At 50.6% G+C, this 26,334-nt stretch overlaps 1 protein-coding gene across 1 annotated transcript; it reads left to right on the top strand.

Moving 5' to 3' along the window:
- The first annotated feature begins 324 nt into the window (after positions 1-324).
- Positions 325-26,110, top strand: LOC135974412 (protein MROH8-like). The gene is made up of 13 exons (XM_065562237.1): positions 325-534; positions 682-708; positions 10,194-10,441; positions 12,933-13,072; positions 15,165-15,287; positions 15,872-15,951; positions 16,508-16,652; positions 19,774-19,869; positions 20,797-20,901; positions 21,612-21,747; positions 22,498-22,607; positions 23,802-23,954; positions 25,032-26,110. Coding segments are annotated over exons 1-13 (1,569 nt in total). The 5' UTR covers positions 325-532; the 3' UTR covers positions 25,236-26,110.
- The last annotated feature ends 224 nt before the right edge of the window (positions 26,111-26,334 follow it).

Below are 26,334 nucleotides of genomic sequence, written 5' to 3' on the forward strand. Positions count from 1 at the left end.
CTCGTGTTTGAGCACCTTGGGCCAGACTTTCAAAGGTATTTAGGTGTCTGGTGGGAACCTCCAAAGCACCTAACTCCTATGAACTTGCCTAACCTGCTTCAGCACATTTGAAAATCCCACTCAGTGTCTACCTGCATCTCTAGGTGCCTAAATATCTAGGAGAAGCTCCCTCCTTTTGCCTTGGTCGCCAGCCTGTGCTGGGATATTGTATCAGCTTGAAAGAGCTGTGGCTCTAGTAGTGGTGAGACAGGGGTTGTGGCTAATTACTCTCTCTCTCTCTCCTTCCCGAGGGGCTGGCTGCAGAGAGAGGGGAGACTCCTGGGTCACTGTGCTAGGGCAGGGCACGACAGCTGCTGGGAGCCTGTTCCCCTGTCTGGAGCAGCCCCTGGGCTGGGCGGGTGTGACGGGATCTGCACGGGGGAGAAACCCAGCCGGGAAACATGGGACAGAAAAGCCGAGGGGGAGTCGGAGCCTGTTGAGCCCTGGTCTGTTGTGAGACGGTGCAGAGCCGGGGGCTGTGGGGAGCAGGCCCATGTAGGTACCTAGCTAGAGCTGCTGCTGAACGGTCTGTTCTGTTTGTGTCAGGACGTCGGCTCTGCCCCACAGTCTCTGCAATGAGCCCCGCTCCGGGTGACTCTGCTGGGTGAATTCTCACCTCTCTTTCTCTGCTGGTTGTTCCAGGACTCAGAAGAGCCCGAGGAGTTGCAGGTAACTGTGGTCAATTCTGTATCAATGACTCCAGCCCCCTCCCTTGGAAGAGATTCACTCCCTGCAGCTGCTCCTGGCACCACCCCCCAGTGGTGCCTGCAACCTGGGCTCCCTTCTGGGCAGGGCCCCAGGTCCCGGGAGACGCGCTGGCCAGGCCCAGGGTCTCCAGCAGGGCCATTTGTGCTGGTACCGCGCTCGCTGCCAGAGCTCCCAGCCCCTGACCCAGCCCGGCCTGTTGTCCCAGCGCTGACCCCTGCCCTGCAGGTGGGGACCCTGCTGCTTTGCCTGGCCGAGCCCCCCTCTCTGCCGCTGCCTCTGTCTCTGCGCTCGCAGGCTCAGCCTGTGCCAGGGCCAATGCGGCGCTGCTGGGGCCGCTCCTTCCCTCGGCACCTGGATTCTCTGTGTCTGGGGCAAATGGCCGGGCGAGGGGGCAGGGATCTGCTCAGAGACACAAGCCCTGTGCTGCACCCAGAGGGCAGAGACCAGGCAGGGCCATGCAGCAAAGTGCCACCACGCTGGGATTAACCCTTTCCTTCCACCCACTCCACCAGCCCCCGACCGGTCAGTGCCACTCGACTGCCAACGCTCTGATCCCTGGGACCTGTGTCTGGGAGCTCGGGGGAGTCGCTGGGTGAATGTGTGGGGCAGTAACCAGGGCTCCCTGCACTCCTGGGTCTCCGTGTGCCAGAGGCGCCGACTTCCCCTCTGTCCCGTGGGTGATCGTTGCCCCCCCCCATGGCCCCGCCCCTGCACCACCCTCGCCCCACCCTAATTCTACCCCCTTCCCCAAAGTCCCCGCCCCCCTCTTCTCCGCCTCGTCCCCTGAGCGCGCCGCATCCCTGCTCCTCCCCCTCCCTCCCGGAAAGTCCTAAGCGCTGCCAAACAGCTGTTAGGTGGCGGGAAGCGCTGGGAATGAGGGAAGGAGTGGGGATGCGGAGTGCTCGGGAGAGGGGAGGACGCAGGGCGAGGGGAGCTTGGCTGCTGGTGGGTGTGGAGCACATGCTAATTTTTCCCCAAGGGTGCTCCAGCCCTGCAGCACCCATGCAGTCGGTGCCTATGCCGTGTGAAATGGGGAAGGCCCCGCGCTGTCCCGCAGCCCTTAGGGGCTGGGCAGTGAGCGTTATTATTGGTATCACGCCCACGAGTGCGCCAGGCGCTGCAGAGACAGAACAAGAGGCTGCCGGCCCCGAAGGGCTCCCAGTCTGAGTGCGGACCAGGCCCCGCAAGGGGAGCCACAAATGCTGAGGTGGTGCCAGGATCCCAGTGCACCCTGATGCCTGTCCGGCTGGGTCTGACAGTATTGTAGTGACACTGCTGGTGCCGTGCTGGGCCCTGGGTCACCCCAGTTCAGCATCCAGCCATCAGGGGGCTCAGGACCCCCAGAGTGGGGCAGGGGGAGCAGGCTCAGAGACAGCCACAGGTTTCAGGGAAGAGGGAACCACCGGGGAGCTGGGATGGGGAGGCCAGGAGTCAGGTTGGAGGCACCACCCTGTGCTCAGCTGCTCCAGGTTCACACTCAGGGACGCAGGCTCCATTGGGCCCACGCAGACAGACCGGAGAGAGGGAGGCTTTGTCCGCATGGGGAACGGGCAGCAGTTCTGTTAAAGGGGGGGGCCAGTTGTGCAGACTCATCATGGTGTGGCACCCCCAAGCTCCTCCTCAGCTGGCTCTGGGTGGCCCTGCCACTGCCCTGCCTCAGTTTACCCTCTTCAGAACTCCTTAAACTGCTCCACACAGTCCAAAAGCTCTGAGACAAAAGTCCCCTGCTGGGGTCCACTCTGAGTTCAATTAAACCCCAAAATAAAATCTTTTCCTTCACTCTGCTCCAGCCTCTGGCTCGAACTCAAGGCCCTCACTCTCCTTGAGTCAGGAGCCCCCAGCCCTCCTTCCCCGAGCTGGGTTCAGGTCAGACTGTACCTCTATTCCCTGCAGCCCTCACGTGCAGGGCTCTGTCTTCATTCAGCTGCTGTTTCTATCAGTGTCATCTCTGGCAGCTCCTCTCCCTTAGGGGAGCTCCTCTCTCTAGGAGCACCCCTTCCAGGGTCTTTGCTCTGGGAGCTCTCCTGGGATCGGATCTCCTCTCCTCTCCTCAGCGGCTTCCTGTCTCTAGGACCCTTCAGCTGAGCCCGGGTAACCCTTTATCAGGCTCATTAGCTGTTTAGCTGCCAACCAGCCACCTAGGGATTTAATTACTTCCAGGGTGGGGCTGGATTGGCTGGTTCTCCCTTACAGGAGCCTGTCATAGATAGGCTAGGCCCTGACTCCCCCTAAAGGGCCGGCCCCATGACCTCCCTTCCCCTGGTCTACCCAAAGCCGACCTCTTCCTAAAGGCAGGCTTGACCGTGGCTAACACTCGGTTATGTTCTCCAGCCAGGGGGCACTTCCTGGCCAGCTGCCACAAGGAAACCTACAAGGCCCTTGGCCATATTTTTATTCTTGTCACTGAATTGTGAAAAAATGTAGAGACCAGGAGTTGTGTTCCCCACAGTCCTGTGTAGTTCATGTGGTGGGCAAAATCCCCCCTAGTCTTCAGCCTGGCGTAGTTCAGAACAGCTTGTACTCTGTAAGTCAGAGTCTCCTCTGGCCGTAGCAGAGGTAGGCAATAGCACCCGGCTTCCACCATTGCCCTCATCCTGCTGTGGGAGATACGCACTGTCTACAGAGCTTCCCCCTCAGCCAGATACACACCAGGTGTGTCCATCACAAGGCCCTGTAATGCTCTGCTAGGTCTGGCTGGGGTCTGTTACACACAGCGCCACCTCGTGGCTGCACAGTACAATACAGGTTAGCGTTCCCCGAGAATTGGTAACTGGCCTCAGGCTGCCACAAGGTCAGGGCCGGCTCCAGGCACCAGCCGACCAAGCACGTGCTTGGGGCGGCACCTCCGGAAGGGGCGGCCAATCTTGGGGTGGCAGGGGGGCGCTCGGAGTTTTTTGTTCTTGTTTCAGCGGCGCAGCACGGGGGTGGCGGGGGCTTTGGCGGCGCTGGGGGGGGCGGGGGTTGGCGCAGCGCGGCTCTCGGGGTTTGGGCAGCCCGGCCTGGCGCGGGCGAGAGCGGGGGGAGGTTTCGGCGGCCCGGCGCGGGGAGGGGTGGGGGGGTTGGCAGCCCGGCACGGTGCGGCGTGGCGCTGGGGAGGGGGGCGGGGGTTTCGGCGGCGGTGCTCTTTTTTTTTTGCCTGGGGCGGCAAAAAAGTTAGAACCGGCCCTGCACAAGGTGCCTGCAACAGCTGCCTCCCAGAACACACTCACCCTCCCGCCCCCCCCTTGGGAGTGACATTTGTCTTTCACTCAGATAGCTCCTTATTAGCATCTCTAATTATTGCTGAGCATAGCTTTTATTCCTGCAGCCTTGAGTAAATGAACTCTGGGAGCCCATTTCAGATCCAATTCTGTCCACATGACAGGATGGACTTCGTTTTAGCCTCGGTCTGGTGAATCAGACTAGAATAGGGACTAACTGAAGCAGAGCAAAGGCCATTTACTGAAGTAGCATTACCTCCATTGCTGGTGTTGTATGGGTCACTGTGAATCAGACAGCTGCTGCCTGGTTTAGTGGCTATGGGAGCTGCTGTTTCTCTAGTGACTTGAGAACTTTGAGCAAATATCCCCCTGACCTATCCTCATCAGCTTCCTGTCCACGGAACTGAGGGCCAAGAATTGTCAGTTAAAGGCAAGGTAGATCTCACTGTACATATTGGTGCCTCAGCAGGGGACACCCCTTTGTGGTCACTGATATGGTCCAGTTTGGGAGTAGATTTTTGTAGACTGGAATCCGATGGCGATTCCATGTGCGTAATCAAACATCAGGGTGAGATGAAGATCGTGCTGAATTACACACTAACACCAATGTATCAATTTCATCTTCTGTGACTGATACAACAGTGCCCTTGGAGGATGTGAATATCCTGTTGTCCAGTTACAAAGGCATCTTAATTATAGGACTTACCGCCAAGCTGGGATGGGCTCATTTGACAGCACTATATCGATACATCGAGATGTACACCCCATAAACGGAGACCCTCTTGCACAGCTGTGCCAAGACAGTAGAAAACCTGTTACAGGTCAAAAAGAGAGTGATTTGGCCACCTCATGGACATCACCAGTTTTTCTAGTCACAAGGGAAGATAAAGTACACTGCTTTTGTGGGGTTGTTAGACAGCTAAATACTGTTACAAAAAACATACACCGCCAATCCTACAGATTGATGATGTTCTGGACCAATTTGGGGGTGCTCAGGAATCCATTACTCTGGATTTGCCCAGTGGATATTGCCAGGTTCTCTTACGGAAGTTCTGCATAAAGATAACCTTCACTATTGGGCTGCGTCATTATAGTTCAGTTCAGCTTTTTGGGATGACCCAGGGCCCTGCTGCCTCTCAGAGATTAATGACTTAAGCAGATGTTTCTTCTACTTGGATGGTATCATTGTGTACACCATCCAGCTGGATGGAGCATCCGCAATGTCTATGAGCAGCATAGGAATGTCGACAGTTAGAACCAATGAGGCCACCATCTTCAGGGGAAGTTCTGAGTGGCAGTTGGGCCCAGAGTTTTGCAGGTATTTATGTGCCTAACTCCCTGACTGAGTAAAGGTCAGAGTAAAGGTTAATCCATACTGGTTAACCACCTGCTCATAGGGAAAAGCAGGAATTTATGCCCCATTTTAGACAAAACCTTAACCTTAACTGGAGTCGCCACCAGGCACCTCCATAATACTTTATGTCGCTTATATGGTTAACAACCCTTGGTCCTTCCTTTATTACCCGCCCGTGTTCATGGCAACAATGACATAAGTGCTGCAGTGTGACCTCACAATGCTGTGATTTGAACACTGGGTCAGTTGGCCCTCAGTGTCAGTTGCTTTTACTTGGACAGAAGGAGAGGCTGGGTATTGTGCTGGCTAAAGTCGATTTCAGATCCAAGATCTAATCTATTACGGAGGGGAAAAAAGTAAGTGGGCTTTCTTACTCCCCATGGCTGTCCTACCTCTGACCAACAGAGACCCACTTTGCTTAAATTCTGTTTGCAAAGGGTCACCAAATTAAATTCGTTTTTTTGGCCCAGAACCTCAAAGGTATTTAGGCACTTAACTCCCACTGAAATCCATGGGAGTTAGGAGCCTAACTCCCTGACTGAGTAAAGGTCAGAGTAAAGGTTAATCCATACTGGTTAACCACCTGCTCATAGGGAAAAGCAGGAATTTATGCCCCATTTTAGACAAAACCTTAACCTTAACTGGAGTCGCCACCAGGCACCTCCATAATACTTTATGTCGCTTATATCGTTAACAACCCTTGGTCCTTCCTTTATTACCTGCCCGTGTCCATGGCAACAATGACATAAGTGCTGCAGTGTGACCTCACAATGCTGTGATTTGAACACTGGGTCAGTTGGCCCTCAGTGTCAGTTGCTTTTACTTGGACAGAAGGAGAGGCTGGGTATTGTGCTGGCTAAAGTCGATTTCAGATCCAAGATCGAATCTATTACGGAGGGGGAAAAAGTAAGTGGGCTTTCTTACTCCCCATGGCTGTCCTACCTCTGACCAACAGAGACCCACTTTGCTTAAATTCTGTTTGAAAAGGGTCACCAAATTAAATTCGTTTTTTTGGCCCAGAACCTCAAAGGTATTTAGGCACTTAACTCCCACTGAAATCCATGGGAGTTAGGAGCCTAAATACCTTTGAGAATCTGGGCCTTTGTTCCATTTTATGTCTCTCTCGCTCTGGCATGAAAAGTGCCATCCTAACAGAATCCAGGAGGGAATCCAGCTGTCTGATCAGGGGCTACTTGTGCCCTACCTCTCTCTTACACTCAATTCTTTAGTTCAGCTGTAAAAATTGTGGCAGATAGGGAATAACTCCAGAGTTGATAAGGCTGCATGGTAAGGTTATATTTCATTAACCCAGCAGGGACTTCCGGAGATCACTGAGATCCCTAGAAAGACTTGCCCCCTCTGGGAGTCTCTTCCGCTGATCCCTCTCTGGGACCCTGTTCTAGGATCTCACACAGGGCCCTTGTCCCTGAAGTGGAGAGTGAAAGGAAGTGGGTTCTGTTCCAGGCCTCCATTCATCTGTAGACGAGCTCCATACGCACAGACCCCAGAGGACACAATCAGGGGAGTCGCCCACTAACTTCAATGGGCTTGGATCAGGCCCAGATATAGGCCCAATAAAAAGATGGCTCCTGCTGTCCCTGCAGCAGAGTGTGGAAAGGAGAGGCTCTTTGCTGTGGCATTATTTCCTCCAGGTGCAGAATGGACAGTAGGGGATTTCCACTTCAGTTCCTGGAGATTTAGGGAAGCTGATCCCCATTCTGTGGCCTCACCCTCACAGCTGGCATGAGAGATAGCAATTGGGCTCGAGACATGGCCCTTAAAATCTGCCTTCAAGTTGATTCTCCATAATTCTCCATCTTGGATGAAGAATAACATTTCCTTTCCCCACTATGGCAGATCATTTTGGTTTTGCGCTGCCCATTTCAATGTTTAAAATTTTCCAGGATTAGGAAGGAATGAGGAGATACATATACATGCTCTTTAATGCTTTTGGGGGGGTGTCAAGGCTGCTTCCCCACTTTGAACTTTAGGGTACAAATGTGGGGGCCTGCATGAAGACTTCTAAGCTTAACTACCAGCTTAGATCTGGTCCACTGCTACCATTCCCAAATAGATTCCCTTCCCTGGGAAGCCTTGAGAAACTCTTCACCAATTCCCTGGTGAATACAGATCCAAACCCCTTGGATCTTAAGGCAGGGAGAAATGAACCATTCCCCCTCCTTCTCCCACCAGCTTCTGGTGAATACAGTTCCAACCCCCCTAGGATCTTAAAACAAGGAGAAATTAACCATCCCCCCTCCTTCCTTTCATCAACTCCTGGTGAATACAGATCCAACCCCCTTGGATCTAAAAACAAGGAAAAATCAATCAGGTTCTTAAAAAGAAGGCTTTTAATTAAAGAAAAAGTTAAAAATCATCTCTGTAAAATCAGTATGGAAAATAACTTTACAGGGTAATCAAACTTAAAGAGCTCAGAGGACCTCCCTCTAGCCTCAGGTTCAAAGTATAGCAAACAAAGATAAACACTGTAGTAAAAGGTACCTTTACAAGTTGAGAAAACAAAGGAAAACTAACACGCCTTGCCTGGCTATTTACTTACAAGTTTGAAATAGGAGAGACTTGTTTAGAAAGATGTGGAGAACCTGGATTGATGTCTGGTCCCTCTCAGTCCCAAGAGCGAACAACTTCCCAAACAAAGAGCACAAACAAAAGCCTCCCACCCCCCAAGATTTGAAAGTATCTTGTCCCCTTATTGGTCCTTTGGGTCAGATGCCAGCCAGGTTACCTGAGCTTCTTAACCCTTTACAGGGAAAAGGATTTTGGAGTCTCTGGCCAGGAGGGATTTTATAGTACTGTACACAGGACAGCTGTTACCCTTCCCTTTATAGTTATGACAGGGTGCAATTCTCCCCCTGGCTGAGGGTCAGCAAAAAATCATGTACCTCTTACATCCCACTAAAATCCAGAGCCTTGGAGAGTGCAATGAAATTTTGCAATGAATGTGAAGAGCTGTAATTTTTCCTGCTGTCTCCAGTGGAGCACAAGCAGCGGCGGCTCCAGGCACCAACGCTCCAAGCACGTACCTGGGGCGGCAAGCCGCGGGGGGTGCCCTGACGGTAGCTGCGAGGGCGGCAGTCAGGCTGCCTTCGGCGGCACGCCTGTGGGAGGTCGGCCGGTCCCGTGGATTCGGCGGTAATTCGGCGGCGGGTACGCCGAATCTGTGGGACCGGCGGACCTCCCACAGGCGCACCGCCGAAGGCAGCCTGCCTGCCGTGCTTGGGGCAGCAAAAAAGCTAGAGCCTCCCCTGAGCGCAAGCATGTAGATTAAAATGTAAATCTTTGACAGAGGATTTAAGTAATATTGGAGCACAATGTGATATTTTGAATACAGCTAAACTTTGTGTTGCCCACTAGACTAAGAAGTATATTGTGATATTGATTGATGACCATCAAGCCTGTAATCTTAGCTTTGTGAACTTCTTTCTCCATCTTTGTTCATAGCTCAAGTATTGGAGGAAACCAATGATTGTGAAATTAGTTAAGAGTCCCAACTTCTAAAGCAAGTAAACTTCGGGCTTAAAATGTGTTGGGTTTTATGGGCCAGATCTTCAGCTGCTATAAATCGACAGCTCCATTGACTTGAATGAAGTATTCTGATTTCCAGCAGCTGCGGATCTGACTCAACAAATGTATTATTCAAATGAAACGCGTATGCGATGGACAGTGTTCAATGTGGGTTTTTTTAGAAGCACCATAACTGAATTTTGGGTTGGCAAATATTGTGATACATATATATTTGTTTGGATTTTTAGGTGCTTTAGAATTCCACTCTTGGTGCCGTCATTGTGTCAGATTAGTTTTGTCGCCTCTTTTCTCTTTACAAACATTAACTAAGTAACCTTCCTCATCCCTGGGAGGTACAGAAGGGTCAGTATCATCCCTTTTTGGTACATTGGGAAACTGAGGCACGGGGCGGGGACGTGAGTTGCCCAGCATCACACAGTGAGTGAGTGGCAAAGCCAGGATGAGAAATCTATTTCTGGTTTCCAGTCCCATACTCAAACCATTAGACCACACTGCTTATCCTTTGCATAGTTTTGAGTATATTTATTGACTTTGTTAAAACAACAAAGTTCCAAAAGGAACCCCCAAACCTTTGCTAATATACAATTTGAGTCGAGGATTTATTTCTGTATTTAAAAGAACTAGATTCATTACAGCTGAGCATTTACATGCTAAAAAGGAAGGCAATTCTCAACTGAGGTTCTGGCACCAACCTTTCATCTGGCCCCAGCTACTTCTCATTCTGTAGAATCACAGAACTGTGGGGCTGGACGGCTCCTCAAGAAATCATCAAGTCCAGCCCCCTACGCTGAGGCAGGACCAAGCAGGGTGCGATTCCCTGCTTGAGGAGACATCCCTGCGCTAGCTGTCATCAAGCTAGCGTGTTAAATAGCAGCGTGGCTGCGACAGTTCAGGCAGTGGCTTGGGCTAGCCGCCGGAGTATGTACTCATAGGGTCCGGGTGGGGTTGTACTCGGGGTGGCTAGCCCCTCTCACCACTGTCCATGCTATCCTTGCTACAGTGCTATTTTAGCAAGCCAGTGCAAATATGTGTATGCGAGCTGGGTATCACACCCCCAGCTGCAAGTGTAGAGATACACTTGGTGGGGGGATTGGCAGGAGGTGCAGGGTCCCAGGCCCAGATTCTCAGAGGTATTTAAGCTCCTAACTGCCATTGATTTCCATGGAAGTTAGGAAACTCCAAACCTTTGAGGATCTGGGCCCCAGTTCTCAGGCTCTGCTGTCTGTGGCTCACATTTTTAGCCGGAGGACGACGCACACATTCTCACTAGCTTCTGGCTGGAAATTGTCCCGCAGACAATAAGATCGACTGAAACAAAACTGGCCTCCCTTCCTGACTTGTTGCAGAATGGACGTGCACAGCTTGCCAAGGGAGGAGAAGGAGGAGGACGCGGCTGCTGAGGGCACGTCCACCTTGGGAAGAGAGGAACATTCCAGTGGGAGTCAGCGTGAGCCGGAGCTGGCTCGAGAAGATACTCAAGATGGCCCAGCCAAGGTCGTTCCTAAGCAGAGTGGGCCCATCCTAAGGTGTCTAAAGCGAATCTGCCAAAAAGTGAAGAGAGGCCAGACGCGATATCCCCGAACTGTCACTACAGGTAAAAGGAAAGGCTAAGGATGCGCTAAGGGGAGGGAATGAAGGGAGGCAAACTCAGTCTCAACCCTCATGTGTTCAAAGATTTGCAGTGATCCCAAAGGCTCTTGGGTTTGTGTTCCACTTAGGGGAAACTGAAGACAAGGCACAGAGAGTGGGGGGGGAAACATGGAAAAAGTGGAGGAGGGGAGAACAAATAGATGTGGCCGCATGGCTTTGCTAGTGGGTGGACGGCGCTCTTCCATGGCTGAGTCTGCATGCAGCTCGAGGGCAGCCCTCTGTTCTGCACGGGGGGCAGAGATCACTGCTGGAGCTTGGCAAATAAATAATGAGCTAGCAGTAATCAGTCCCAGTACTAATCATCCCGGAATCTCCCAGAGACTGGAATGACAGGAGACAGTGTTCCTGAATCAGGACCAGTTTGGTAAATGCTGGATCTCCGTGAGGTCCTTCCATCCCCTGTGTGAACACAATACTTACAAGCCCTAATACAAACACTAGACCCGGGTGACAGTCAGACCCCTGTATTTCTAAGGCTCTCCAGCACTGGTGGAGGTGATGATGCCCCCAGAGCCTGTATTTCTCTGGGAATCTCTGGCTGCTGGAAGAGGAAGGGCAGTTTCTATTTCTCTCCACCACACACTGCTCTCCCTTCTCTTTCTTACCCTTGTAGTGAAGTCATTGCTTGGAGCAGGCAGAACAATACAACACTAGGGATGACTGACTAGCCCAAAACCTGGGTTGGAATGGGAGTCCTATTTCTGGATCCTAGAGCCTGGTTCTCATTACACTAAGGCCTCTTTCCACTGCTCTGGCAGGTACATCTCTCTCAGGAACCATAAGGAGGAATGGGGAGGGAGTAAAATGGGGCCTAGGTGTGGCCACGCCTCTGCACCCAGAAGTGTGCAAAGGAGACACCCCCACACACACTCTGGGCCCACCTGGTGCCTCTCCACAATAGGGCCCTGCTCTTGGAGAGCCCGTAGGCATTACTGTACTCAAAATCTTAAATAACAGCTAGAGACTTACATTGTTTCTAAATGAAAGCTTAGATGCTGCAGAACAAAAAGGCATTAGAAAAAAGAAGCCAATATGCCAGGCCACCGCGGCCCATCCCACGCTGAGCCCTGGTTTAGTCCCGTCTAGTTTTAAATGTCTTTAGCCAACGTTTCTTAAACAGTGGGTCTTGACCCCAGATGATTACACAGAGCAATCAAGGGAGTCAGGAGGCATTGAAAATTGTAAAATAATCTTGCTCCCCCACTCCCTGCACACCTTTACCCTTGAAGGTCAAATATTCTTGGCCAACCTCTCACAACACACGTGCAGGTGAATTCTGTAGGACTAACGTTGTTAGCAATGACACATTTCTAACTCTTATAGTGAGTGTAAAGGCGAAATTCTTTGACTTTGAATAAGTGGCCAACCTGAAAACCACAGACTTAAGCAATGGGGCTTCCACCACTTCCCTTGGGAGGATGTTATCCTGGCTGTTCCACCCATCACGAGCTCCTAGCTGCTTTCCCATGCTGCTGACGGCGGCAAAGCAGGATATGTGAACTGAATCCTAATTGCAAGAGCATCAGCCAGTCCTATTCAGCCATATTTGGCTGGCTAATGTTCATGCTGTCGGACAAATCTATTATTTGGTTGGCCCTATACAGTACAGCGAGTCCTGGTATTTCTTTGGGTCTGTGCTCATTCATGTCCAGTCGGAGAGCACAAGATATTTATTGTGTAATGAATCAATAACATTTATCCAAGAAATAAAGGGGGTAGAGGATGTGACTGGAGTCAGGAGAACTATCTTCTATTCCCAGCATTGCCAGTGACCTGCTGTTTGACTGAGCCAGTCACTTCACCTCCCTGTGCCATGGTTTCTCCGGCCATAAAAATGGTGGTAATAATACCGGCCCACCTTTAAAAGCCATTTGGAGATCCTCCACTGAAAAACTCCATAGAAGTGCAAAGGAGTCTCATTCTGGGTCTCTCTTATTTTGTTTTTGTTTTTTAAGGAATCCCCCATTTGATTCTGATTTTGATCACCCCAATCTCTCTTGCTTTGAGGGTCAGTGGCTTATTTCACCAGCATCACAGTTTCCTTCACTTCTCCCCTGCTCAAGCAGGATATAGATGTCTAGCCCTATTCAAAACAAACGGTAGGAATCAAACCAATCAAGCCAACAAACAAAAGATAACCCTACCCAGAGCAGAGATATCTTACCCCAAAAAGGGAGATGTGCCAGTGACGCCAAGCTTTCCACTAGGAACTTCGCTATTGCTCATTGATTTTAGCTGGAAGGAGCCCAGATACCACGGTGATGGGCAGCAGTATACAACCCCAAGACAGACAGACCGTGTCCTTCCTTTGGTTTAAATGAACTGTCTTTTGGGCACCAATCAGTCCGTGAATGACACCTCAGGGCGCGTTCGTTCCCCTTTAACCAGCAATGGCAGTAATTTCTTTCTTTCTGTCATTCCTTCTTTCTTATTAGTCCCAGATATCTCGTGCATGGAGACAATTTGGGAGGCGGATGAAAGTGGACGTGAGCAGCATGGCTGTGCTATGGAGGGAGCCATGCTCTTGCTGGAATCATGGAGAAACACTGTTGACTACTTCAATAGTAACAAAGAGGTATAAACCTTCTCCATCTAATCTGTAAACTAGTGTCCCCTCACGCTGTCCGTCCCACCTGACCCAGCCTGGGACATCCCAGAAGGTTTATCACATAGGGTCTGACTTCTCTTCAAACCCTTTGCCTACAGCACTCAACCTTTCTTCTTTCACTTACTCCAGACAATCCAGCCTCTGGATGCTTTTCTCCTATTATACATATTAGGTGCCTTCTCCAGATACATCCCACAAACTCTTTGGTGATCTCATGCCCCGTTTGTCGGTGGTATCCTTGATTTGCAGGGATTTCCCACCACTCTGTGCTAGTTTCAGTAGATTCTTGCCCGGCTACTCCCCTGCCTCATACTATCCGTTGGACTCAAGGACGAGACATTTCCACCCAAGGTCTCCCCTGGCGACTGCTCCTCTCTCAGGGCTGGTCTACACTGGGGGGGGTCGATCTAAGATACGCAACGAGAATAGAGTAGCTGAAGTCGACATATCTTAGATCGATTTACCTCGGGTCCTCACAGCGCAGGATCGACGGCCGCGGCTCCCCCGTCGACTCCGCTTCCGCCTCTCGCTCTGGTGGAGTTCTGGAGTCGACAGGGAGCGCGTTCGGGGATCGATTTATCACGTCTAGACGAGACACGATAAATCGATCCTCGATAGATCGATTACTACCCGCCGATCCGGCAGGTAGTGAAGACGTACCCTTAGACCTTCACTGACAAAACAAATGGGTCCAGCTTTGTCGCTTATACACATGGTGTCAAGGCTGAATCCCTACTCTGGCACTTCGAGTGCAGAAGGTGGAGGCTGGCAAGGGTTGAAAAAATCAATTCTTGCCACTCCAGGCTTGTATTACACTCCCAAGGTTACAGCTTTTCTCTGACCTTGTCTTGGTAAACGCTGCCACCACCCAAATGCAAAAAAACCCCTTAGACCCAGGAAGGAGCACTTGGGAATTCTTCCCTGTGGGGTATCCTCAAGCCCTTTCAAATCCCCTCCCCCGTCCCCAGGGAAGAGCTGAGAAAGAAAACAAAGGAAATCTGCTGTTGCCACCAGCTAATTAAACAACATGCACAAACCTCCTAGGACACCAAAAATCCAATTCTGTTCTTCAAAAAGGTAAATTTTGTTAAAAACAAAAAGGAAGAAAGTACATCTGGAACTTAGGCTTTTTGCTAGATCTTAAAAGAAAACAATTACAAAAATTAAGCATCAAGATAGCTCTCTTGAGGTTCAGCTTCAAGGTTACAAGCAAAACAAAAGTATCTGGGGTTAGCACAGAGGAGATCCACAAGCCAAAATAAAGAAATAAACCTGATCGCGTCTAGTTAAACATTCCCTGTCCAATGATTTTTCTCGGTATGGAAGATGAATTTTCATACCTGGTTCCAGCCTTACACAGAATTGCTGCTCCGTGTCCCGTCTCCAGAGAACAGACACAGACAAAGAGAAGTTTTTTCCCCATTTTAAAAAGTTTTAGCCCTCCCCTTGGATCTTTTGGTCAGGTGCCCACTCCTTTTCCTTTAGCTGGGGAACTTTGTTAACCCTTTACAGGTAAAGCAAGCAGAGAACAGCCACCAAGAGGGACTTTATAGCTAACTGGCTGGCTGGGTGTTCATAAAAGGGAGCCCCCCCCCTTCATTTATTACACATGGTCACGCTACATCTGGCTACTTGTCCTACAGAAAACAGGCCCTGTGTGGAGTCCTCCACATGGAGTCCCATTGCTGTTCTGCTTGTTCTCCTTGATCCAACCCTTCTCTGAACAAGTAGCTCACACAGTCAGGTCCTACACAATCCAACATTCTGCTGGAAGCCATCAGAACCCGTCTTAGACTGTCAATTCTTGGGAGCTGGGCCTGTGTCTTCCTTTGTTTGCAGACAGAGCCCAGTATATTGTAGGTGCTGCCCGGATACATCATCATCCTCAACTCACCACGATTCCTGATCCTGACTATTCATTGCTCTGCAACATTGTTAATTTATCTACCAGCTGTTCCGTGTGGAGGGGTTTTGAATGAAGGTAGAATATTCTACCCGATGATGTTCTCTATCTAAATCCCTTTCACCCTGATATATATTTTTTCTCATTTTGGTTTAGGATTTCATTATGAAAAAAAGTTTCTTAAGACTCTTGTTTGTTCTCAGCAAGAGCATCGACTGGCATAACATGCCTGACTTTTTTATTCTCAACTTTGCATCAGACACTGCAGGAGCCATAGTGGTGAGTAAATAATATACACAGGGTCCATGTTGTTGGTTGGAAAAGGTTGATGAACTGTGGAGAATACTTAGCTGCTAACCCCACGCTAGGGTCCATGGAATCTGGAGAGTTGTGAAGCAATTATTTCAGTGTGTAAAATTGAGGTCAGTGCTGATTGACTGGAAATATTAGTGTGAATGGACAGAGAGAGGATGCTAGTTGGTGGGAAGTAGGAGATGAGTGAACAGAGATGGATGAGGAAATGAGGGAGTGAATTTGTGGCTGGGTAGAAACAGATGAGATCCCTTTGGACAACACCACTGGCTGAGCAGCTTCATGATCTGGGAGCTCTTCCATCAGAAAGGAAGATCCTGGGTTTTGGCTGGGCTCCTTGTTACTTTTGGAATATCTGATGTTCTTTTAGCTGGGGATTTATTGGAGACTCCGGAGAAGCCTGTGGCTAATTTCGCCTTTTTTGAGGCCTCCAGAGTTAGCTGTGATGCCAGGGCTTTGTATAACCTCCTCAATGAATGTGTGAGGGAGTAGGACTGATGCTGGGAGCACTTGTGTCTCATTTACTATGTTTGCCCCTTTGTGACTTACAGGAGATGATTAAGAAAGAACCCCGGGACTCTCTCTCCAGCACCATACGGCTCCAGGCCATGGCCATCATTATCGAGCTGAGGTAACGTGACTTCTCATTTAACTGCCCAGCCTTCACACCTGGCTTCTCACTCCATGCTCGGTGGGACCAGAGTTGCCAATAGCAGTCCCTCACTTCGTGCCTTTTTCTCTTTAGATGCGGAGGACTCTTTGGGGAGGAGCTGGGGGACTATTGCATGGCTGACTGATGATTTTCTACCCAGTAACTTTGTAATCCTCTTTACTCCACATGTGATTCAAAGCCAAGAGTCTCTGCAGACATTTTGAGACGATTTTCTTTCTGGAGGTGTCAGCGGAGTCATTTCCTTCACTCTCTTCTGTAGCGTTTCTGAAACAGATTTACTATTCGGGTCACCAGTCCCTGCCCTCCCGTGCTTTTCCTGTATTCTGTTAATCTTTGCCAGTGTCTTACTCTTCTACATTGTTACTGTTCACATGATCTTGTTCTCTTGTATAGTCCAGATGTCTCTTAGTCTCACACTCCTTGAGCATAACCCTCAGTTCATGTCCTCACCATCTGATGCCTCTGTTACGCTTCAGCACCTCAAAGTCCAATCCAGGCTTCTTCCTTTTACCAGCAAAAAGCATGTGGTGAAGGCCATGGGCTCCCACCAGAGATGGGTCCTGCTGAGAACATTCCTCAAGAGCGTGTTTTCCCTGCCACTTCTAGTGACATTGCAGGTGCAAGGAGTAATCAGGGGTATAAGCGGCCAGTACACAAAGGTAACTCAAGAATGGTTTCCTGTTACTTACTTTGGGCCCATATTGGGGATATGTGACTACACTGTCAGCGAAATTTCTCATGGAACGCCATTGTGGAGTATCAGTTGGGGACTTTAGCCCCGGTGACGTGGCCCTGATTATTCGTCCCATGCATACAGCAAGTAGCTGCCACATTCCCAATTATGAAAATGATCCATCCATTTTCAATTTACTAGGGAACTACTGGGGATCCCAATCTGGGTGGTGAAGCTAGAATGAGGCATGTGGAATGAGGAAAACGTACTTAGTGCTTGCCCCAGAAATGGGGCTGGCTATTGTTTGATCACTGACCGGGTATTTCTGGTGTGTGGCACCTCCCACAGCTAGGTCCTCTTGCATGAAGGGGCTGAATAAAGTTGGGGTCCTGCGGCACTCGATACAGCCACATTTTCAGCCTGAACTTTACTTTAGTCCCTACTTTTGACCTGCAATTATTTGCAGTTACACCTTAGCTCACGTGGGCACCTGAAATACCTGATTTCACACCTAAATCCAGTACTTTGGCATCGAAGTGATCAACTTGACGGGTGAAAAGACCAGTAGGAGCAAAGCTGTGCCTGCAAATTGTGGGTGTAAATATGGTGGCAAATCTTTAAACATCTGACCCGTACTGTCAGAGTTGCTAAAGCTTTCAGTGCCTGCGCTCTTTTAATTCTGAAAAGCCATTTATGGCCCTAAAGTTGAGGGGAGAGAAATTACAGACACTGGACCAAATTCACTACCAAAGTCAATAGAATTTAGAACACTTAATTTGCCTCACATCCCGCAGGCTCACATATGCTCTCTCTAACCAAATCATTGGAGTGAATAGTATCTAAGACCCAGGGGAGTAAAGGGCAAAGACACAGGGCCGGCGCAACCCATTAGGCGGTCGTCTAGGGCGCTACAATTTGGGGGGTGGCGACCACAGCGGTATTTCGGCGGCGGGACCTTCCGCCGCCTCTGTGGGGGGCGGCATTTCGGGGCGGGACCTTCCGCCGCCTAGGGCAGCAGAAAAGCTGGCGGCGCTCCTGCAAAGACAAGGTGATATATTTATTAAAGTGATATTTATTTCTAATGTTAAAAAATCTCATTTCAATGTAGGACTTTCTTTTGCTATAACATTTTCCTTACTCTCTGGTAAGGGCTTTGCTGCATGTTATCTTCCCAAGGGAGGCATTGATGAATTCATTACATCAGGTTTGGGGGATGATTTGGAAGATCAATTATAAGAAAAGGGTCATTTATACTGCAGATGTCTTTCTGTTCTCAGTTTCCTTTGGTTTATAATGGAAATGAGGCAGGGATATAACGATGCATCTGGCTTCTGGGTGATTGTCAAGAGCACAGCTTTGAATCACGGCAGGCCAATATCAGTTGAAACATGAGGCTAGTTTTCTCGAGATTCCTGAAGGATTCACTGCCCAGAACAAATCTAAATACGGTTTCTCTTGCGCTCAGGGCACCCACATTATTGAATAAGTGAAGTAGCTAATTATTTAGCAACTATTGTGCACAAGAAGTATGGGCCAGACCCTTCGCTGGTATGAATCCGTGTAGCTTCACGCCCACTGATGGAGCTATGTCAATATGCACTCATTGAGGATCTGGCCTTATTTTTATAGACCTTGTCTTAGGCCAAGGTCTGAACTATAAATTCTATTGGTTTATGACTTGGAAGCCAGAAAGGACCATTAGATCATCTAACCCAGGGGTGGCCAACCTGAGCCTGAGAAGGAGCCAGAATTTACCAATGGACATGGCTGAAGATCCACAGTAATATGTCAGCAGCCCCCCATCAGCTCCCCCACCCCACTCCCAGCGCCTCCTGCCCTCTGGCAGCCCCGCTGATCAGCGCCTCCCCCTCCCTCTCCGCACGTCCCGATCAGCTGTTTGGTGGCGTGCAGGAGGCTCTGGAGGGGAGGAGCGATGGCACGGCAGGCTCAGGGGATGAGGCAGGAAGGGGTGGAGTGGGGGCAGAGCCTGTGGCAGAGCCAGGGGTTGAGCAGTAAGCACCAGTAGCGTAGCTAGGGTGGAAGCGGGGCAGCGGCCGCTCCCCCACCGAGCACAAGTGGCGCCTTTTTCATTTTACTCACCCGGGAGCAGGAAACAAGAAGGCGCCACCTGCTGCGGCGCTTTTACTGACGGGGCGGCGCTCCGGGTCTTGGCGGTACTTCGGCGGCGGGACCTTCACTAGCTCCGGGTGTCTTCGGCGGCACTGAAGCTTCATCGCCGAAATGACGCCGAAGACCCGCAGAGCGAGTGAAGGTCCCGCCGCCGAGGTGCCGCCGAAGACCCACAGAGCGAGTGAAGGTCCCGCCGCCGAGGTGCCGCCGAAGACCCACAGAGCGAGTGAAGGTCCCGCCGCCGAGGTGCCGTGGAAGACCCGCAGAGCGAGTGAAGGTCCCGCCGCCGAGGTGCCGCCGAAGACCCGCAGAGCGAGTGAAGGTCCCGCAGTCGACGTGCCACCGAAGACCCGCAGAGCGAGTGAAGGTCCCACTGCCGAGGTGCCGCCGAAGACCCACAGAGCGAGTGAAGGTCCCGCCGCCGAGGTGCCGCCGAAGACCCGCAGAGCGAGTGAAGGTCCCGCCGCCGAGGTGCCGCCGAAGACCCGCAGAGCGAGTGAAGGTCCCGCCGCCGAGGTGCCGCCGAAGACCCACAGAGCGAGTGAAGATCCCGCCGCTGAGGTGCCGCCGAAGACCCACAGAGCGAGTGAAGGTCCCGCCGCCGAGGTGCCGCCGAAGACCCGGAGCGCCGCCCTGTCAGTAAAAGCGCCGCAGCGGTTGGCACCTTTTTTTTCCAGTGCCCCTGTTCCCTCCACCTGGCTACGCCCCTGATGAGCACCCCCGGGCACATTGGAACGTTGGCGCCTGTAGCTCCAGTCCCGGAGTCGGTGCCTATACAAGGAGCCGCATATTAACTTCTGAAGAGCCGCATATGGCTCCGGAGCCACAGGTTGGCCACCCCTGATCTAGCCTGATTTCTTGTATAATACAGGCCAAAGAATTTCACCCTGTGATTTTTGCCTCAAGCCCATAAGATAAATTATTTGTATAATCCACAGCTCTGTGGCGCTGAGCATAACGGTTCCCCCTCCTTTCAGGATCTCTTCATTGAAACATTGCAGACCCTCAACGAGATGCTCCAGAGTCTGATTTTAGAAAATCCAGTTCCGGCTGAGCTAGAGAGGATCTTGCAGGTAAACAGGATCTGGAGATGCCGGTTGGAGGATGGTAAGGTAGGGAAGAGGAACAGGAAAATCTTGTTAAGAGCTTGTGAGGGAAAGAAGAGTTAAGGAAAGAACGGAGTGCCCCATCTCCACAGGGTTCTCCTATTAGGGCATATGTGACAAGGTTCATGTAGCACGGGGGAGTCTTCTATTTCCATCTGTGAGGTCTGACAATCTCCTCCATTGTTACCCTCAGTTTCTTTCCTGTCTCCAGGTGGCCCTTACATCACAGTGTCCTTTCCAAATGAGGACGTTATTCCCTTTACTGCCCATCATTGCCACTCCTGATGCAATTGGAGGGGTCGCTGCCAGGACTCTAGTCCCCCGTGAGGGCTGGCACCTGGCCTCCACAGAACTCCCAGCTCCAGCTGTCCCACAGTGAGAACCAATGGGTGCAATGGGAACCAAGACTGCCACTAACTACAGAGCATGAGGGCTGGCCCAAAGTCTGCAATCATGAAAGAATAGAAGTTTTCCTCCAGCTGCTCTTATTTTGCTGAATGAAATGCTGGATTGTGTGGCTTGTCCAGAGAAGACTTGGCCCTTCCCTTCCTTACATAGGATCCAATCCTGCATCCATTAAAGGCTCGATCCAATGCTCATTGAAATCAAATGGGGACCTTTCCGTTGACTTCAATGGGCATTGGATCGGTCCTTAGATCAATGTCAAAACTTTCATTGACTTCAGCGGGTGTGTGACTGGGCCCTCAGAGAGAAATGCACTTTGCTTTCGTTCCAAGAGAAGAATTCCATGTGTATTTTGAGTCTGCACAAAGCAGACGCAGCCTGTATCTGTAAGAGTGAGATGATTCAGCCAGAATAAAGATTATCCTTTGGGGATCACTTGTATACACCCTTTCCCCCTGTTATTTTTAACCTCTCTTGTTTTTCCTGCAGCTCATGGACTCCTGGATGCAGTCCAGGGAAGCTTGCCGGCGGGAGAGGGCTGTATGGAGCAGCATACTGCTCCTAAACTTCGTGGCCACAGAAGTCAAACTGGATGTGAGTAACTCTTGACTTCTAGTGACCTGATTGTAAACTAGACCTACAGGGCACTCTCCCATGCCAGAGAAACTTCCTGCTTAGAAGTATGTTGATGGGCCCCACAGTGCAATGCTCCCTAATAGGCGGAGGAAAAACCGATCTCGTTGCTCGTCCATCATCCTGACTGAGATGGGTTAGTGTCTGATACACTTGGAAAATAAATCCAGTGCCCTGGAGGAATAGGCCACCTCTTTCCAATGCAGGAAAGGCAGCTAACAAGGGGCACAGGAAGAACGGGTTTTTCTATGGTTGGATCTAATGAATTTCAGAGAAAAGAGATTTCAAAATCCTAGAGACTGAAGACATTTCATCCCCAGCTGCTTCCCTGTTTGCCTCCATTCCTCATCCTAGTACCATGGGATACTTTCCTCTTGTGCAGCTGCAGGAAGAGGCCTCTCCGTTCCAGCCCACCTCAGCCGTTACAGATCATTATGATCCTGATCTTGCTCCCACTGATGTCTGTGGCAAAACTCCAGTGGACGTCTGTGGTGCGGGATCGAGCCCTATATTCTTCTTCTGGCTCCCAAGCCTCTTCTGAAGAGGGAGAGCTGAGGATCACGCCCCATTATAGAAAGGGACTGTGTGGATATAGACTCCTTGCCTAGGAGACACAGCCCGCTTTACCTGCAGTGGTAATGGATTCCTCCTCTCCTCTTTTGTACAATTAGGAAGCGTCTCCATTCACCAGGCTCGGACACCTGGTTGCAGTGCTGGGGATCCGCTGTGGGGATCCCGTCAAGGCGATCAGCTCAAAGGCAGCAGGGGCTGTTCATTACCTCGTCTCTATTGCGTGGCGCCAAAAGAGTAAGAGAAGCACTGATGAGCATCTGAATCCCCCTCCTGGGAGCTAAATGCTAGAGACTTTCCTCAGGCAAAGCTCCCGTTCAGGATAGTGCCTGAGGAAGAAGTAGAGCATCTGGCTCGGTATTTGTTCCTTTGAACAGAGTGCTGGTTTTTTTGTGGCTCTAGAAACAAGCGTCTGATAGTCATCCCGTAATTCTAGCCCTGACTTTCAAAGAAAGGAAAGGGGAGGGGGGGAATACAGAGAAAGGCAACACACGTTACCGCAAACTGAGACTGGTAGAGCTCATTCCGTTAGTGGGAATGGGAAGGGTCAGTGGGACACGATGATAGGGGATTCAACGCCATCAGACCAATTAGTTCAGTTCGAGATGCCTGTACCCCGAACGCCCCAGAACTTTGATGGCTGTTGGAAATCTGGATCCAAATCTGGGGCTCGATTCATGACTGTGTTAATCCACTTCTATGCCACTGAAGTGTTTTGGCTAGATTCCAGTCACCACTTGATAGAGTCACTTTACTCTGGGGGTCAAGGCCCTGATCCAGCACAACATTTACGCACATCTGTAACTTTCATCAGGCGAGTAGTCCCACGGAAGTCCCTGGGATTATTCATCTGCTTAGAATAATGTATGTGCTTAAATGCTTTCCTGGATCAGGGCCAAACAAAGGGCTTTGTCCAGTAAAGAGGGATGAGAGCAGAAGCCAGGAAGCAGAATGGAAAGTTAAGAGTGTTATTAACATGTATTTCAGTTGCACAGTTGGATAGAAAGAATGTGGAATGGACTGAACAGAGGAACAAGGAATTTCTGGCTGCTTGGAGCCCCACTGTGGTTTGCAACAGCCCCTCCAGGATCGCAGAGGTAATCACATCCTGGCACTAATGACCATTCTACATTGGTGTCAGTACAATACGGTATCACACATCTCCAAACTACTTCCTGTCCCTGGATCGCCCATCTCTATTGTGTATGGCTTACCCAAGAACTACAGCTCCTGCCCTTACTCATGGCTAGAAATGACATGCTCAGAAAGAAACAAGATGGGTGAGGTCCAATTTTTTTATTGGATCAACTTCTGTGGGTGAAAGAGACAAACTTTTGAGCCATACAGAGCTCTTCTTCAGACAGAGACAGAAGAGCTCTGTGTAGCTCAAAAGCTGATCTCTCTCACTACCAGAAGTTGGTTCAATAAAAGATATAACCTCACCCACCTTGTGTCTCTAATACCCTGGGAGCGACACGGCTACAACAGTGAAGACAACAAATGCTCATAGAGTGATCTACTCTGCAGCAAGTGGTTCTCAACCTGGGGGACACAGCCACCATGCCCTTTCCTTATTGCCAAATGGGACAGGGTCTTGGCTAGTTTGGAAGGGGACTCTGGGAGGGTCCTAGTATAGGAAAGGGAGTGTCCATATGGGGAAGGTTGAACGCCTACTGCTCTAGTACTTTGGGTTGTTAGAAGCTGTCACAACGAGGTCTATACTATATAGGCTTGATCCAAAACCTATTGAAGCCAATGGAAGTCTTTCCATTGATTTCAATGGTCTTTGGGTCAGGCTGCAAGCCAGGAAGTATGGTGATGGTGTCGTAATCAGGACTTGGGTGCTGTATTTCTGCTGGGATGTGTTGTAGGAGGGTATCACATACAGTCACAGTCAAAGACCGAGTACTGTAACAGTCATTACTAATATTACTACATGGATCCCGCAACTGCTGATCTTTTAATGGTGACCCTTGCACCTCGGATGCCTGAGAAGTAGGAGTCTGACACCACTAAATGCACATCCTGACGTGCACGGCAGCACTCCTAGGTTGGCCACTGTAATGGTTTAACTAGTCCTCTTGCCTCACTGTGAGTGATATGGTTTCACAGCAGAAGCCTCATCAGCCACTGGGGCCCTGTAATAGAAAGGAATAAAAGAGAGCCCCTGAGAAGCTGGAGAGGACCTGCAACCCCCAGACAGGGCTTTCTCTGGGCTCCAGTAGTTATCAGCCCCCCGTGGAATCAGGACGAGGCCTTTTGTAAATTACACTTTTCCCTGTATGCTTCAGCTCTTTGGAGTCTATTTCAAGCCAAGAGGGAGGACAGATTTCATTCTGACTGTTATGGATGGCCTGACGAATCACTGCAACAATAACTGCCAGCCAACTGCAGAGGGATTGCTGTCTGCCATGGTGAACAGCGGTGGGACTAAGGTGGAGAAGGTATGGGGCGCTGCTGCTGAGATGGACGGAAACTAGAATTCCCAGTGCTGGGAACAGTCATACGTTCAGAGAGTTTAAGGCCAGAAGGAACCATCAGATCTTCTAGTCTGATTCCTGTATCTTGGAAAACATAATCCCAACTATACATACAAACGGAGGGGGTCTAAATCAGCTGTTACCACTCAAGGGTGGAGTCATCATGGACAATTCTCTGAAAACATCCACTCAGTGTGCAATGGCAGTCAAAAAGGCTCCCAGAATGTTAGGAAGCATTAGGAAAGGGATAGATAATAAGACAGAAAATATCATATTGCCTCTGTATAAATCCATGGGATGCCCACACCTATAAATTCATGAATGGTGTTTAGAAAGTAAATAGGGAAGTTTTATTTATCCTTTCACACACACACACACACACACACACACACACACACACACACACACACACACACACACACACACACACACACACACACACACACACAAACCTGGGTTAATACAAACCTAAGGAAATATTTCTTCACACAACACAACTCGTAGCTCATTGCCAGGGGATGTCGTGAAGGCCAAAAGTATAACCAGGTTCAAAAAAGAATTAGAGAAGTTCCTGGAGGACAGGTCCATCAATGGCTATTAGCCAAGGTGGTCAGGGGTGCAACACCGTGCACAGGGTGTCCCTACGCCTTCTGATTGAAACTGGGACTGGGTGACAGGGGATGGATCACTCGATAAATTGCCCTGTTCTGTTCATTTCTTCTGAAGCATCTGGCACCAGCAGAAGACAGGATACTGGGCTAGATGGACAATTGGTCTGACCCAGTATGGCCATTCTTATGTTACCCCTGTATTGTGCCTAGATAGGACTCATCTCCTTTGAGCCATTGATATGTGGTCTTTGCAACAATGCACCTTGTAAGGCTCTGAAATGAGCCCTGCCAATAATATAGGAAATTGTGACTTTTAGGCAAAACCTAGAGGCTAACTCTGATTCTCCAGGGATGCTGAGGTTCCCTCTTGCCCCAGCTGCAGGATGGGATGAGAGTCTTGTCCCGTCTCATCTAGTTCCCTCTCTCTCAGGCAGCAGACCTTGTGGCTGGGGTTTGCAGCCGGTTGGATTCAGTCCAGCAGCCCAGCTCCAGGACCCTGATGAAGAAGTTAGTGGCCCTGCTGGCTGGTGAGGCGGAGCATCTGGACACAGTGATCTCATGCCTTCTGGACTACTCCTTCCCTACAGACAGGTACGAAATGCCTCCACTCTTCAGGCCTCGCGTGATCCTTTGAGGCCCTATATGAGAACCTCACCACTGAGCACATTGTTTGGTCTTACTAAGGCAAAGTATAAAGCACTGACTGTTGAGGACTGAATCTCCCCCCTCTACATGGGGCAAATTACCTGCCCTCTCCTCCTGATGGCTCTTCTCTTTTCAGCCACAAACTACAGTGAGCGAAATACGCCTGTCAGAGATTCCTCTCCCCCATTCCCTGAATGTGTCTCCCCATGTGCAAGGCAGGAGCTCTCATTCCCAGTCCCCCTCTCCCAGCCCCTGGGACTTGTTAGAGATCTGCCTGTGGGAGGGGTTCTCAAAAGCACAGTCCCCCACACCTACGGTCAGTGCTCATGGGTCCTGGAGCAGGGGGTGGATTTAAGTCTGTGTTCTTGAGTTCACTATCCCTTTGCTACTCCGGCTGGCAAGCGCAGAGCTCATTCCGCCGTTCTCCTTCATCTGAACGTACAGATAGTGAGCCTAGGTGGAACGTTTGCTGTCTGAAGCACATTTGTGTTTGGGCAGGAAAAGTTGAGCAACAGTGATTACGCAAAGCGTGGTTTTATGATGGATGATCCCAAGCGGTGAGTTCCAAAAACAATCCATATCAGCAGGGCCGGCTCCAGGCACCAGCAAAACAAGCAGGTGCTTGGGGCGGCACATTTCTAGGGGCGGCATTCTGGAACCGGCCATCATAGGTGCTGACTCTGGGGCATGGGGAAAAAGTGCCCCCGCCACCCCAGCTCGCCGCCCCAGCTCGCCTCCGCTCCGCCTCCACCTGCTTCCCTGAGCGCACCGCCGCCGCTCCGCTTCTCCCCCCTCCCTCCCAGGCTTGCCGCACGCGAAACAGCTGTTTTGCGCAGCAAGGCTGGGAGGGAGGGAGGAGAAGCTGAGTGGGGGGCGCTCAGGGGAGGCGGAGGTGAGCTGGAGCGGGGAGTGGTTCCTCTACCCCCCGTTACTTCCTGCGCCCCCCGACCCTAGCTCACCTCCGCTCCGCCTGCTCCCCTGAACGTGCTGCTGCTCCGCTTCTCCCCCCTCCTTTGCCTGAGAGGGAGGGGGGAGAAGCAGAGCGGCAGCGCACCCGGGGGAGCAGGCGGAGTGGAGGTGAGCTAGGG

The sequence above is a fragment of the Chrysemys picta genome, chromosome 11, assembly GCF_011386835.1.
Source record: "Chrysemys picta bellii isolate R12L10 chromosome 11, ASM1138683v2, whole genome shotgun sequence".
NCBI lineage: Eukaryota > Metazoa > Chordata > Testudines > Emydidae > Chrysemys > Chrysemys picta.

What these genes read in the sequence shown, in the direction of transcription:
- LOC135974412 (XM_065562237.1), top strand. An exon ending in ACACTGCAGGAGCCATAGTG is followed by an intron (nt 15,288 to 15,871) that starts GTGAGTAAATAA and finishes TGTGACTTACAG; the next exon opens with GAGATGATTAAGAAAGAACC. An exon ending in GTGGGACTAAGGTGGAGAAG is followed by an intron (nt 23,955 to 25,031) that starts GTATGGGGCGCT and finishes CCTCTCTCTCAG; the next exon opens with GCAGCAGACCTTGTGGCTGG.